Source organism: Salvelinus alpinus, chromosome 15 (assembly GCF_045679555.1).
Source record: "Salvelinus alpinus chromosome 15, SLU_Salpinus.1, whole genome shotgun sequence".
NCBI classification, from domain to species: domain Eukaryota; kingdom Metazoa; phylum Chordata; class Actinopteri; order Salmoniformes; family Salmonidae; genus Salvelinus; species Salvelinus alpinus.
Window position 1 is genome coordinate 26,807,372 of NC_092100.1, and position 15,800 is coordinate 26,823,171.

At 43.4% G+C, this 15,800-nt stretch overlaps 1 protein-coding gene across 1 annotated transcript in view; it reads right to left on the bottom strand.

The window, feature by feature from the left end:
- The window catches only part of LOC139539841 (solute carrier family 66 member 2-like), a 107,744-nt gene that overhangs the window by 64,376 nt on the left and 27,568 nt on the right, over positions 1-15,800 (bottom strand). Inside the window, exon 4 of the mRNA XM_071343179.1 lies at positions 14,192-14,408. Coding sequence (XP_071199280.1) covers positions 14,192-14,408 — 217 coding nt within the window. The remainder of the gene's footprint in view (positions 1-14,191; positions 14,409-15,800) is intronic.

The following is a 15,800-nucleotide window of genomic DNA, read 5'->3' on the forward strand; positions in this document are numbered from 1 at the left end:
GTTTCGGGTCGTTGTCATGCTGGAAGACCCAGCCACGACCCATCATCAATGCTCTTACTGAGGGAAGGAGGTTGTTGGCTAAGATCTCGCAATACATGGCCCCATCCATCCTCCCCTCAATACGGTGCAGTCGTCCTGTCCCCTTTGCAGAAAAGCATCCCCAAAGAATGATGTTTCCACCTCCATGCTTCACGGTTGGGATGGTGTTCTTGGGGTTGTACTCATCCTTCTTCTTCCTCCAAACACGGCGAGTGGAGTTTAGACCAAAAAGCTCTATTTTTGAATCATCAGACCACATGACCTTCTCCCATTCCTCCTCTGGATCATCCAGATGGTCATTGGCAAACTTCAGACGGGCCTGGACATGCGCCTGCTTGAGCAGGGGGACCTTGTGTGCGCTGCAGGATTTTAATCCATGACGGCGTAGTGTGTTACTAATGGTTTTCTTTGAGACTGTGGTCCCAGCTCTCTTCAGGTCATTGACCAGGTCCTGCCGTGTAGTTCTGGGCTGATCCCTCACCTTCCTCATGATCATTGATGCCCCACGAGGTGAGATCTTGCATGGAGCCCCAGACCGAGGGTGATTGACCATCATCTTGAACTTCTTCTATTTTCTTCTATTTTCTAATAATTGCGCCAACAGTTGTTGCCTTCTCACCAAGCTGCTTGCCTATTGTCCTGTAGCCCATCCCAGCCTTGTGCAGGTCTACAATTTTATCCCTGATGTCCTTACACAGCTCTCTGGTCTTGGCCATTGTGGAGAGGTTGGAGTCTGTTTGATTGAGTGTGTGGACAGGTGTCTTTTATACAGGTAACGAGTTCAAACAGGTGCAGTTAATACAGGTAATGAGTGGAGAACAGGAGGGCTTCTTAAAGAAAAACTAACAGGTCTGTGAGAGCCGGAATTCTTACTGGTTGGTAGGTGATCAAATACTTATGTCATGCAATAAAATGCAAATGAATTACTTAAAAATCATACAATGTGATTTTCTGGATTTTTGTTTTAGATTCCGTCTCTCACAGTTGAAGTGTACCTATGATAAAAATTACAGACCTCTACATGCTTTGTAAGTAGGAAAACCTGCAAAATCGGCAGTGTATCAAATACTTGTTCTCCCCACTGTACCTAGTCAGTTGTACAACTGAATGCATTCAACTGAAATGTGTCTTCCACATTTAACCCAACCCCTCAATCAGAGAGGTGCGGAGGGCTGGCTTAATCGACATCCACGTCTTCAGCACCCAGGGAACAGTGGGTTAACTGCCTTGCTAAGGAGCTGAACGACTGATTTTTACCTTGTCAGCTCGGGGATTCGATCCAGCAACCTTTCAGTTACTGGCCCAAAGCTCCTACCCGCATTTCAACCATGAAATGCTTTGAAAGGCTGGTCATGGCTCACATCAACACCATCATCCCAGACACCCAGGACACAGACAGAATGGCGCCGAAAGGAATGGCGGCTGTTTTACGGGCTCCTGACAAATTGTTCTATTTTGTGTATTGTTTTTTGCTGATCTTAACTTTTTTTGTATATATATATATACATATATATAAACTACCAGTAATTGATTAGGTGAAACACCAACGTGCACAACGCGTACATTACAATACCACTACAAAAACATCCTTCTTCAGACACAGATCGAAAAATCCCTGTTAGGGGTATCATCTCATGCAAAACAAAGGGAGTAATCTATCTCATCACCTGTTCATGTGGGAAATCCTACGTAGGACAAACAAAAAGACAATTAAAACAACACATAGCTGAACACTGCAGCAAAATCAGGTGTAAGAACAATGACTATCCAGTAGCAGCTCACTTTGTTGAAGCTAACCATCCTATCTCCTCCCTAAAATACATAGGCATTGAGCATGTTACTCTACCAAGGAGAAGAGGTAACATCGAGATCCTACTACTACAGAGGGAGGCCTACTGGATATCCTTTCTAAAAACATTGACCCCTAGTGGTCTAAATATTGACTTTGATCTCAGGCCCTTCTAACGAACAATTCTTCTTTCTTCTCTCTTTTTTATGAACAAGTCTCATAAATGAATATATTCTTTCTACAGCTAATCAGCGTACACCCGATATGTTTCCACTGTTGATGATGCTTATTATGCATTCTGGTTGAACCAAAAGATTACATGTAACAAAAATGTAATGAAATTGGAAACAATTACATATATATGTGAAATAAAATTAAACAATAATGTATATTGATGCTAATATTATGTATAATATCTTATTATGTTTCCATATGATAACAATAGCCTAATATATTTTATATGCTGTAAACTATTGTCTTTTAACAGTTTCACTCAATTCATTCTAAATCAACCTAATATTTATGACACACCCCTCACTATTGTCATTGGTTGCACTAATTGCACTGTTTATCTACATAACCTGGTTTAAGCGTTCATGACATTACCCTGAAGAAGGCACAGTGATGCCGAAACGTTGGTGTTTTACCCAATACATTACTGTGAGTTTATATGTTTATAGAGTGTGCAACGCTCTTTATTTATTTACATGGCTTACACTTTATTCACTGTCAGTCAGCACCTCTAAACTAAAACAAATTATCTGGATGTGTGCCAGCTCATGCTTTTTATTAGTACATAATGTTTCCGCAATCGTTTCCTGTCACCGAAAAAAGCTTCTGGAGATCAGAACAGCTATCACTAACCTCGATTTGGACGAGGACTTCTATTTCAATAAGTCAGAGACAAAAGACATATTGATTATCCCGGACCAGGCCCTAATCACCGACACTCGTAGAAGCTGAAGACGGCGCTATAGAGGCCGGCGCGTGAGCACCCTGGTGAGACTACGGCGGCGAATGAATAAATTGCCTCTACCCTCTTTTCTATTGACGAATGTGCAATCGATGGAAAATAAACTGGACGAGCTCCGTTCTAGACTATCCTATCAACGGGACATTAAGAACTGTAATATACTACGCTTCTTGGAGTCATGGCTGAACAAGGACATGGATAATTTACATCTATCTGGCAGGACAGAACGACAGTCTGGTGAGATCAGGGGTGGTGGTGTGTCTCTTTATTAACAACAGCTGGTGCTTGATCTCTAGTACTAAGAAAGTCTTGAGGTTTTGCTCGCCCGAGTTAGAATAATTAATGATAAGCTGTAGACCAGGTATTCCCAAACTGGGGTACGCGCAATGCCGTCGGAGGTACGCCAAATATAAATGTGATTTTAATTTGTTTTATTCTTCACATTTTCAAACAGTCCATTTATATTTCCCAACGGGGATAACCATTTGGGAGATGTTTTTTTCTCGCCTGAGTAGCCTCGTTTCACTGCCAAACCATCTAGTGTTCAGCGAAATAACAACACAATGTCAAATACAGGTAGCCTCGTCAAATAATTAACATCCAATCCCATTAACCATTATTCTCTCGTGGGAATTCCACTAACATTGTAGACAAATGTAGCTGTTGCTCATTCCGTTTGCTCGAAAATGTAAAAATGGTTAAAAAAGTAAGGCCCGCATCCATAGAGACACATACCAGCTCTACTGGTAGTACTGCTACTACCAGCAGTACTACACCTGCACCTGTTGACAACACAAGTTGTTCTGCTTTCACGAGCACATCCAATGCTAGCATCAGTAGTTCTACATTTGTTGCTAGCCCAGCTACCATGGACACTGATAGTTGTGAATCTGATGCAGCCGAAGACCTACTGCCCCCTTACACGGGAACGCACCGAACAACAGACAGGGACGTTGGACCATCGAAGAGGTGCAAATATGATGAGAACTACATTGGGTGTAGTGCCTTTCCTCAGCCGCAGTGTGTTATATGTGCAAAAATACAAGGACAAAAAAACTATATAGACAATGACTTCTTCAAACAACACTGTTTCACGACGCATCAGTGATATGGCAGGAGATGTTTTGAAACAATTACTTCTTCGCATACAAGCCAGTGAATTCTATGCGTTACAGCTGGATGAGTCAACAGACGTGGCGGGCTTGGCACAGCTCCTGGTATATGTCCGTTACGTTTATGGGGGGTCAATTAAGGAACACATCCTCTTCTGCAAACCACTGGAAACCAGGACAACAGGAGAGGATATTTTTAAAGTACTGGACAGCTTTGTGACATCAAATGGACTTTGGTTGTCAAGATGTGTTGGTATCTGTACTGATGCCACAAAAGCTATGACAGGGAGACGTAGTGGAGTGGAAACGCAAGCAGTTGGTCCTGACGCAACTTGGGTACAATGCAGCATCCACCAAGAGGCTCTTGCTGCCAAAGGAATGCCTGACAGCTTGAAAGACGTTTTGAACACTACAGTGAAAATGGTTAACTTTGTTAAAGCAAGGCCCCTGAACTCTCTTGTATTTTCTGCACTATGCAATGATATGGGCAGCGACCATGTAACGCTTTTACAACATACAGAAGTGCGCTGGTTATCAAGGGGAAAAGTATTGACACGATTTTTTAAATTGAGAGACGAGCTTAAAGTTTTCTTTACTGACCGTAATCTTCACTTCACTGGGTGATGGTTTTTTTCACCTGAATTATCTGAATCTATGATTACAGGGACTCTCTGCAACAATATGCAATGTGCAGGACATAATTGAGGCTATGATTAAGAAGTTGGAGCTCTTCTCTGTCTGCATTAACAAGGACAACACACAGGTCTTTCCATCATTGTATGATTTTTTGTGTGCAAATGAACTCAAGCTTACGGACAATCTCAAATGTGATATAGCGAAGTACCGGAGTGAGTTTTATATAATTTATATATATATATTTTTTTTATTTCACCTTTATTTAACCAGGTAGGCTAGTTGAGAACAAGTTCTCATTTGCAACTGCGACCTGGCCAAGATAAAGCATAGCAGTGTGAACAGACAACACAGAGTTACACATGGAGTAAACAATAAACAAGTCAATAACATGGTAGAAAAAAAGAGAATCTATATACAATGTGTGCAAAAGGCATGAGGTAGGCAATAAATCGAATAATTACAATTTAGCAGATTAACACTGGAGTGATAAATCATCAGATGATCATGTGCAAGAAGAGATACTGGTGTGCAAAAGAGCAGAAAAGTAAATAAATAAAAGCAGTATGGGGGGTGAGGTAGGTAAATTGGGTGGGTAGTTTACAGATGGACTATGTACAGCTGCAGCGATCGGTTAGCTGCTCGGATAGCAGATTTTTAAAGTTGTTGAGGGAGATAAAAGTCTCCAACTTCAGAGATTTTTGCAATTCGTTCCAGTCGCAGGCAGCAGAGAACTGGAAGGAAAGGCGTCCAAATGAGGTTTTGGCTTTAGGGATGATCAGTGAGATACACCTGCTGGAGCGCGTGTTGCGGGTGGGTGTAGCCATCGTGACCAGTGAACTGAGATAAGGCGGCACTTTACCTAGCATAGCCTTGTAGATGACCTGGAGCCAGTGGGTCTGACGACGAACATGTAGCGAGGGCCAGCCGACTAGGGCATACAGGTCGCAGTGGTGGGTCGTATAAGGTGCTTTAGTAACAAAACGAATGGCACTGTGATAAACTGCATCCAGTTTGCTGAGTAGAGTATTGGAAGCTATTTTGTAGATGACATCGCCGAAGTCGAGGATCGGTAGGATAGTCAGTTTTACTAGGGTAAGTTTGGCGGCGTGAGTGAAGGAGGCTTTGTTGCGGAATAGAAAGCCGATTCTTGATTTGATTTTGGATTGGAGATGTTTGATATGAGTCTGGAAGGAGAGTTTGCAGTCTAGCCAGACACCTAGGTACTTATAGATGTCCACATATTCTAGGTCGGAACCGTCCAGGGTGGTGATGCTAGTCGGGCGTGCGGGTGCAGGCAGCGAACGGTTGAAAAGCATGCATTTGGTTTTACTAGCGTTTAAGAGCAGTTGGAGGCCGCGGAAGGAGTGTTGTATGGCATTGAAGCTCGTTTGGAGGTTAGATAGCACAGTGTCCAAGGAAGGGCCGGAAGTATATAGAATGGTGTCGTCTGCGTAGAGGTGGATCAGGGAATCGCCCGCAGCAAGAGCAACATCATTGATGTATACAGAGAAAAGAGTCGGCCCGAGAATTGAACCCTGTGGTACCCCCATAGAGACTGCCAGAGGACCGGACAACATGCCCTCCGATTTGACACACTGAACTCTGTCTGCAAAGTAGTTGGTGAACCAGGCAAGGCAGTCATTAGAAAAACCGAGGCTACTGAGTCTGCCGATAAGAATATGGTGATTGACAGAGTCGAAAGCCTTGGCCAGGTCGATGAAGACGGCTGCACAGTAATGTCTTTTATCGATGGCGGTTATGATATCGTTTAGTACCTTGAGCGTGGCTGAGGTGCACCCATGATCGGCTCGGAAACCGGATTGCACAGCGGAGAAGGTACGGTGGGATTCGAGATGGTCAGTGATCTGTTTGTTGACTTGGCTTTCGAAGACCTTAGATAGGCAGGGCAGGATGGATATAGGTCTGTAACAGTTTGGGTCCAGGGTGTCTCCCCCTTTGAAGAGGGGGATGACCGCGGCAGCTTTCCAATCCTTGGGGATCTCAGATGATACGAAGGAGAGGTTGAACAGGCTGGTGATAGGGGGTGCGACAATGGCGGCGGACAGTTTCAGAAATAGGGGGTCCAGATTGTCAAGCCCAGCTGATTTGTATGGGTCCAGGTTTTCCAGCTCTTTCAGAACATCTGCTATCTGGATTTGGGTAAAGGAGAAGCTGGGGAGGCTTGGGCGAGTAGCAGCGGGGGGGGGGGCTGGGCTGTTGGCCAAGGTTGGAGTCGCCAGGAGGAAGGCATGGCCAGCCATTGAGAAATGCTTGTTGAAGTCTTCGATTATCACGGATTTATCGGTGGTGACCGTGTTACCTAGCCTCAGTGCAGTGGGCAGCTGGGAGGAGGTGCTCTTGTTCTCCATGGACTTTACAGTATCCCAGAACTTTTTGGAGTTAGAGCTACAGGATGCAAATTTCTGCTTGAAAAAGCTGGCCTTTGCTTTCCTGACTGACTGCGTGTATTGGTTCCTGACTTCCCTGAACAGTTGCATATCGCGGGGGCTCTTCGATGCTATTGCAGTTCGCCACAGGATGTTTTTGTGCTGGTCGAGGGCAGTCAGGTCTGGAGTGAACCAAGGGCTATATCTGTTCTTGGTTCTGCATTTTTTGAACGGAGCATGCTTGTCTAATATGGTGAGGAAGTAACATTTAAAGAATGACCAGGCATCCTCAACTGACGGGATGAGGTCAATATCCTTCCAGGGTACCCGGGCCAGGTCGATTAGAAAGGCCTGCTCGCAGAAGTGTTTTAGGGAGCGTTTGACAGTGATGAGGGGTGGTCGTTTGACCGCAGACCCGTGGCGGATACAGGCAATGAGGCAGTGATCGCTGAGATCTTGATTGAAGACAGCAGAGGTGTATTTGGAGGGCAGGTTGGTCAGGATAATGTCTATTAGGGTGCCCATGTTTACGGATTTAGGGTTGTACCTGGTGGGTTCCTTGATGATTTGTGTGAGATTGAGGGCATCAAGCTTGGATTGTAGGACTGCCGGGGTGTTAAGCATATCCCAGTTTAGGTCACCTAACAGAACAAACTCTGAAGCTAGATGGGGAGCGATCAATTCACAGATGGTGTCCAGGGCACAGCTGGGAGCTGAGGGGGGTCGGTAGCAGGCGGCAACAGTGAGAGACTTATTTCTGGAGAGATTCATTTTTAAAATTAGAAGTTCGAACTGTTTGGGCATAGACCTGGAAAGTATGACAGAACTTTGCAGGCTATCTCTGCAGTAGATTGCAACTCCTCCCCCTTTGGCAGTTCTATCTTGACGGAAAGTGTTATAGTTGGGTATGGAAATCTCAGAATTTTTGGTGGCCTTAGCCAGGATTCGGACACGGCAAGGACATCAGGGTTGGCAGAGTGTGCTAAAGCGGTGAGTAAGGCAAACTTAGGGAGGAGGCTTCTGATGTTGACATGCATGAGGCCAAGGCTTTTTCGATCACAGAAGTCAACAAATGAGGGTGACTGGGGACATGCAGGGCCTGGGTTTACCTCCACATCACCCGAGGAACAGAGGAGTAGTAGGATGAGGGTGCGGCTAAAGGCTATCAAAACTGGTCGCCTAGAGCGTTGGGGACAAAGAATAAAAGGAGCAGATTTATGGGCGTGGTAGAATAGATTCTGGGCATAATGTGCAGACAGGGGTATGGTGGGGCGCGGGTACAGCGGAGGCAAGCCCAGGCACTGGGTGATGATAAGAGAGGTTGTATCTCTGGACATGCTGGTCTCAATGGGTGAGGTCACCGCATGTGTGGGGGGTGGGACAAAGGAGGTATCAGAGGTACGGAGAGTGGAACTACAGGGTCCATTGCAAACCAAAACAATGATAATGATAACTAGCCTGAACAACAGTATGCAAGGCATATTGATATTTGAGAGAGACATACAATAAGGCATAAAGTGATTGCAGGTCTTGATTGGGAGAGCTAGCTAAAACAACAGGTTAGATAACAGCAGCAATAACAGGGTGCTAGTCTAACACAGCAACAACAGGTAAAAATGGCGACGACTAGGCAGAGAGGGTCGGATTAACTACACACAGATCCTGAGTTAAAGCACAGAGCCGACAGATAAAACACAAATAAACAGAATGGAGTACCGTGAATTAATGGACAGTCAAGCATGCATCAGCTATGTAGCCAAGTGATCATAGTGTCCAGGGGGCAGCCGTAGATGGAGCAGGGAGGCCTCCACTAAGCTAGCACGCGGCGTTTAAAGTTAGTAGCCCGGGGGGTGGTCTGCTCAGACGGAGGGGGTCTGCTCAGATGTGGTCGTGTCGACAGAGAATCCAAGCCGGATGGCGAAAGAGAGGTTGTGAATTGTAGAATTGTGTTTGCTAACTGGTGCTAGCTTCGTGGCAGTGGCGCTAGCTGCGCTAGCTGCAAGCTAGCTGTGAGGATCAGAAGTAGTGGCTCAGGGATTACGGCAGGAATCCGGCGTTGTTGTCGAGAGACAGTCCGATGCTGGTAAATTGGTGAGTAATATCCAGGCTAATAACAGGGCTGGTGTCTGTGCAGAAGGTAAAAGCTACTAGCAGCGGCAAAAAAATGGCTAAATTAGCTTGTAGCTGATTTAGACCAGTTGTGATGGATTGGCAGGGCTCTGTGTCGGCAAAAAAAAAAAAAGGTCCAGTCCAATTGGCAAAAGAGGTATTGTAGCCCAAGAATTCGCTGGTAGACCTCTTCGGCTAGCCGGCAGATGGGCCTAGCTCGAGGCTAGCTCAAGGCTAACTGGTGCTTGCTTCGGGACAGAGGTGTTAGCCAGTAGTAGCCACTCGGTTGCAGCTAGCTAGCTGTGATGATACGGTGTAATTGTCCAGAGCTTGCGTCAGGAATCCGGTGATGTGGTAGAGAAAAAGCAGTCCTATATGCTCTGGGTTGATATCGCGCTTGCAGACTGGCAGGTATTGGCCCGGTATTGAAGCTGGCTGTGTCCGAGTTGAGGGTGAAGACCGCAGCAGTGGCTAACTGACTACTAGCTAGTAGCTAGTTATCTGGCTAGCTTCTGATTGGGGTTACGGTTCTAAAGTATAAAAAAATAGCAGGTCCGTACCACATTGGGTGAGGCGGAATGTAGGAATGTATATTCAGTTCCTAGATGGAAAGTGAAATTAAAATATATACGAAATGTATACGAAAAATACGAAGACTATTTACACGGGACAAGACAAGACAAAGACACGTCCGACTGCTACGCCATCTTGGATTCGAAGGTACTTTCCTGAAACGGACAACACAAACAACTGGATTCATTATCCCTTTAATTCCTGCCTCCAGTCCACTTACCGATATCTGAACAAGAGAGCCTCGTCGAAATTGCAACAAGCGGTTCTATGAAAATGTAATTTAACTTCTCTAGGGTAGGTGAGACGCTAACGTCCCACCAGGCCAACATCCGGTGAAACTACAGAGAGCTAACATTTTAAATACACCATTCGTTGTATTAAACATTCTTGTAAATACATGTATCTTACATCATTTAAAAGATGAACATCTTATTAATCCAGCCGCTGTGTCAGATTTCAAAAAGGTTTACTGCAAAAGCAAACATGCGATTTTCTGAGGACGGCGCCACACACACACAAGTATTACTAGCATTTTCCAACCAAGCATTAGCGTCACGAAAGTCAGAAATAACAATAAAATAAATCACTTACCATTGAAGATCTTCCTCTGGTGGCAAAGCCAAGTGTCCTAACTACACAGTGAATGTTCGTTTTGTTTGATAAAATAATTTTTTATAGCCTAACACAAAACATTTGTAAAGCGGTTGCGTCGTGATTTCCGTCTCATTCAACTTTGGACGAAACGTTCGTGGTAATTACACACACTAAACAAACGTTTATCCAGTCATGGTTGGTTTCATTGCAATCCTCTGGTTGTTACTAACACAACCATACATGATGGCTCTTTTCCCGGGACGTATTGACCGAAACAAACCGATTTGAAGACACCAATCAATGACTTCATTGCGCACCAATGGTAGGAACGGTCTATCGTTGATTGACTGTATTTTGGCCCAATGACCACTGATCATCTTGAAATCTAGCTTGGAAGATAGCCAATGAGCTGTGGTAAACGGCAATATGTAATGGTTATACATTTGAAGACCAGCCTTTGTCGTAAACTCTGGCGTAAAAGAGGTTCATTCGCCATTGCAAATCCTCCTTGACGGAGCCACGAGTTTTACGCATAGCAGTACATATTCAATAGCATTTTCAACAAGTTTATATATTTAAATTTTGGCGAATAAATCAGGAAAAGCTAAAACAAAGTCTAGGTATACAGATTTAACCCAAATTATAGAGGAAATTGATAGAGACATCTCACAGCTAGCCTTCAGGGAGCTGCTCATCCAGGAGCTTGCTAGCTACAGCAAGTCCATTGCAGCACCTTCTGCTCCGTCAACCAGTGGTGTTCACCTGCCCAGATTCATCTCTGCAGGCATGAATGTGCCTCAGGGCAAAAAGGGCACAGTGGGGAGGCGACGTTGTGCCCTTTGTCACAGGAAATGCCCCATCACCTGCACCACCTGTTCAGTAAGCCTCTGCTTTACAGCAGAAAGAAACTGCTATGGGCCATGGCACCAGGACTGAGGGCTGAGGGTCTTCACAATATTTATCTATTTATTTATTTATAAAATATACAATATTGTAAATAGAAAATGTGTAAATAGTTACCCTTGTTATTTGTTTGTTTATTATTATTATTATATATTTTTTCATATATATATATATTCTTTTTGGGGTGTGTGTTCGAATAGCATTTATGTATTTTGTATATAGTTATTTCCTTCAAAATGTATCACTGTACCAATTCGGCCACTTGGGTACATTTGGGTACATTTGTGTGGGACACCTGGATGACTTCATGCTCAATGTCATGTAGCTCGCTCATTTTTGAAGTTATCTGTCTAAAACTTTGCTCAGCTATTGTTGCCATCTAATGTTCTTCATTCAAATCATCCACAGCATCCTATCTGTATGTTTGGCTGTTCTTGGTCATTTGAAAGATGATGCAGCAACAATAACAGTCCTGTAGTGTCTAGAGGTCGACCGATTAATCGGAATGGCCAATTAATTAGGGCCGATTTCAAGTTTTCATAAGAATCGGAAATCTGTGTTTTTGGACACCGTTTTTTTTTCTCTTTCTTACACCTTAATAACTTCTTGTCAATAGGGGGGCGCTGTTTTCACTTTGGAAAAAATCGTGCCCAATTTAAACGGCCTCGTACTCTATTCTAGATCATACAATATGCATATTATTATTACTATTGGATAGAAAACACTCTCAAGTTTCTAAAACTGTTTGAATTATATCTGTGAGAAAAACAGAACTCATTTTGCAGCAAACTTCCATATAGGAAGTGAAAAATCTGAAAACGAGGCTCTGTTTCAGGGCCTGCCTATTCAATTGCCTTATATTTATCGATATGCATGCACTTCATACGCCTTCCACTAGATGTCAACAGGCAGTGGAAGGTGGAATGGGGTGTCTAGCTTGATCTGAGGTCGAACAAGAGCTTTTGGAGTGACAGGTCAGCCATTTTGTCAGTTTTCCAAGGTGCGCGAAGGAGCTCCACATTGTCTTCTGAAAAGCGGTCGGTATACACGGCGAATATCTCCGGCTCTGATTTTATTTGATACATTTGATAATAACATCATAAAGTAGGTTTTTTCAACCGAGTTTTATCAGTTTATTCAACGTTTATTGGGACTTTGAGTTTTCCGTTCTTTGCGCCAAGAGAGGATGGGAATGTTAATAACCTTGGCTAGCATTGTGGCGCGAATTCGACAGAAGAAATGGACATTCTAAAACCAAACAACGATTTATTCTGGACCAAGGACTCCTTGTACAACATTCTGATGGAAGCTCAGAAAAAGTAAGAAAAAATGTATGATGTTATTTCGTATTTCTGTGTAAAATATTGACTCCTATTCTCCGCCGTGTTGGTGAGTGCTGTCTCACAATAACGCAAGCTGTATGTTATGGTAAAGTTATTTAAAAAAATCGAACACAGCGGTTGCATTAAGAACCAGTGTATCTTTCATTTGCCATACCACAAGTATTTTTATGTAAAGTTTATGATGAGTCAGATTAGATTTGGTCAGATTAGGTGAGTGTCCAAAATATCTCCGGACATTCTGGGAAAATGTTGCTACATATTCACAATGTATAACCACGATTGCAGCGCTAAATATGCAAATTTTCGAACAAAACATAAGTGTATTGTATAACATGATGTTATAAGACTGTCATCTGATGAAGTTGTCCAAAGGTTAGTGATTAATTTTTTATCTTTTGCTGGTTTTTGCGAAAGCTACCTTTGCGGTGAATAAATGCGTTTGTGTGTTTGGCTATTGTGGTAAGCTAATATAATTCTACATTGGGTTTTCGCTGTAAAACACTTAAAAAATCCGAAATATTGACTGGATTGACTGGATCTATTGACTGGATCTTTCATTTGCTGTACACCATGTATTTTTCATAAATGTTTTATGATGAGTATTTATGTATTTCACGTTGCTCTCTGTAATTATTCTGGCTGCTTCGGTGCTATTTGTGATGGTAGCTGCAATGTAAAACTATGATTTATACCTCAAATATGCAAATTTTTCGAACAAAACATAAATGTATTGTATAACATGTTATAAGACTGTCATCTGATGAAGTTGTTTCTTGGTTAGTGACTAATTATATCTCTATTTTGTCGGTTTTGTGAAAGCTACCTATGCGGTGGAAACATGGTGAAAATATGCGGTTGTGTGCTTGCCTATTGTCCTGTAGCCCATCCCAGCCTTGTGCAGGTCTACAATTTTATCCCTGATGTCCTTACACAGCTCTTTGGTCTTGGCCATTGTGGAGAGGTTGGAGTCTGTTTGATTGAGTGTGTGGACAGGTGTCTTTTATACAGGTAATGAGTTCAAACAGGTGCAGTTAATACAGGTAATGAGTGGAGAACAGGAGGGCTTCTTAAAGAAAAACTAACAGGTCTGTGAGAGACGGAATTCTTACTGGTTGGTAGGTGATCAAATACTTATGTCATGCAATAAAATGCAAATTAATTATTATGTCATGCAATAAAATGCAAATTAATTACTTAAAAATCATACAATGTGATTTTCTGGATTTTTGTTTTAAATTCCGTTTCTCACAGTTGAAGTGTACCTATGATAACAATGACAGACCTCTACATGCTTTGTAAGTAGGAAAACCTCAAAAATCGGCAGTGTATCAAATACTTGTTCTCCCCACTGTAGTTGATTTAATTATAACACATAGGGTTTGTCTATATATGGAAAAATGCAAGTTGTAAAATTTCGACCAATCGATTGGTTGAAAGAACAGATTACTTTCGGTCGGCCAACGGACAGCCCTAAACCATATACAATATATACAATGTACAATGTCTTAGAGTGATGGACTGTGCCATCTCAGCGGCCTCCGCAATGATTAGTCCACTGAGAAGGCGCGAATCAGACAGGTGTGAATCAGACAGGTGTCTTGTGTGCCATTAAAAAATCTAAATAAATTTGCGACCGGTCAAGAAAAAAAACTCTGTCGACCAACTGCCTATTGACATACAGTATACACCACACAGGGTTCATGGAGTGTGTTACAGCCAGGCCACTCACTCACCTCATGCCGTGGGTGGAGTGGTTGTGGAAGTTCTGCAGCAGCTGTGGCACCCCCAGGATGGCATCGAACAGCATAGCCAGGGAGCCTAGGCCCTCCACGAACAGCACAGAGTCCAGCAGGAGCAGGGTGAGGAAGGCACACAGCACCGTGAAGGCAAAGCAGAACAGCAGGTAGTCCTCAAACGCACTCCAGCTCCAGAAGTAGCGCAGGTTCAGATCTGAGAGGGGGGAGGGAGGGAGAGAGGAAGGAGAGAGGGGGAGAGAGATGGGGAGGAAAGATGAGGGGGGTGGGGGTGGAGGAGGGAAAGACAGGAGAGAAAGAGAGGGAGATAGATAAGAGAGGGAAAGATGTGGAGAGAGATTCCTTCATTAGAAAATGCAGACATTCATTGAACACAGCACATAAATCAATAGAGGGCAGGTAAGTGAATGAAACACTGGAGAGACTTTTTTTTAAAGCTTTTCACATTTACATAATATCTGGCTCTGGATCCTGCAAGCGTCACCACTGAGCCCATTCCACCACATAGTGCCAATACAGAGCTACAGTACATAGAGCTATTCTAATAACTCAGTCAACCAGATTTAAAAATAAAATAAAACATTTGATTAAAAGTACAGAGACTAAGCCTACACTCTGACCAATGAGAAAGAGAGATGCAATGTGGCAGCTAAAATAAAATGTGGTCAGACAGAGCTCCTCTCTCACTAACAAATATTAATTATTCAGATATTTTAAGACTATTTCAAATTCCATCCATTATTTTCCATGTTTGCACTGGCAGCCCAATAGGGTAGGCCTACTGTATATAGTAGCAGAACCCAGGAGTGGAGACAAACAGTTCACAGAGAGGCATGTAAATATACAGTTCCAGATCTGGTTCACTGGCTTTTATTGCCATTGTTCATCGCATTATAGTCTAATGGATATATGGATATATGGATATAAAAACCTAAAAGGAGAGAGGAGGAAGGCAGCGTGACATCAAAGCTAAGAGAAATCAGAAATAGAAAGGGAAATACCTAGTCAGTTGTACAACTGAATGCATTCAACTGAAATGTGTCTTCCGCATTTAATGCATTTAACCCAACCCTGAGTACTAAAGAGAGCCCTGGGGGTCACAAGCTGAGATAAGGGTCTAGCTGAGTCTGATACCTAAAATCCAGACACAACCATGCATATTGAGCGCCAGAGGTTCTCGGTTTGGTAGTGGTATGTATAGGACCAGTCAGCTCCTCACAAGACAGTAATCCCACATGATCAATGGCCTCGTATTCCTTTGAAATTACTAGAGAGGGGGAATTGAACGAGCTGACATCAGCTGAATGGAATTGATAGCTAAATAAGAGCCTATTTGTAAGTGAACCGACTGGACTGTGATGTTCCATGTAGGAAGTGGCCGTGTTCCGCGTATTGTCAATAGATTATGCGTTCTGAGCTTCTGCAAAGAACACTTGGCAACACCTGTCAGGGGGAACCGTGATGACGATGGTACACCCCCGTCAGGAACACAGCACGCTACACGCCACCGCTGGGGTCACGGAATTGTGGGAGAGGCAGAGTGAGACGTCTCATAGCGAGAAGAATGCATGATTAATGTCCTTATCAT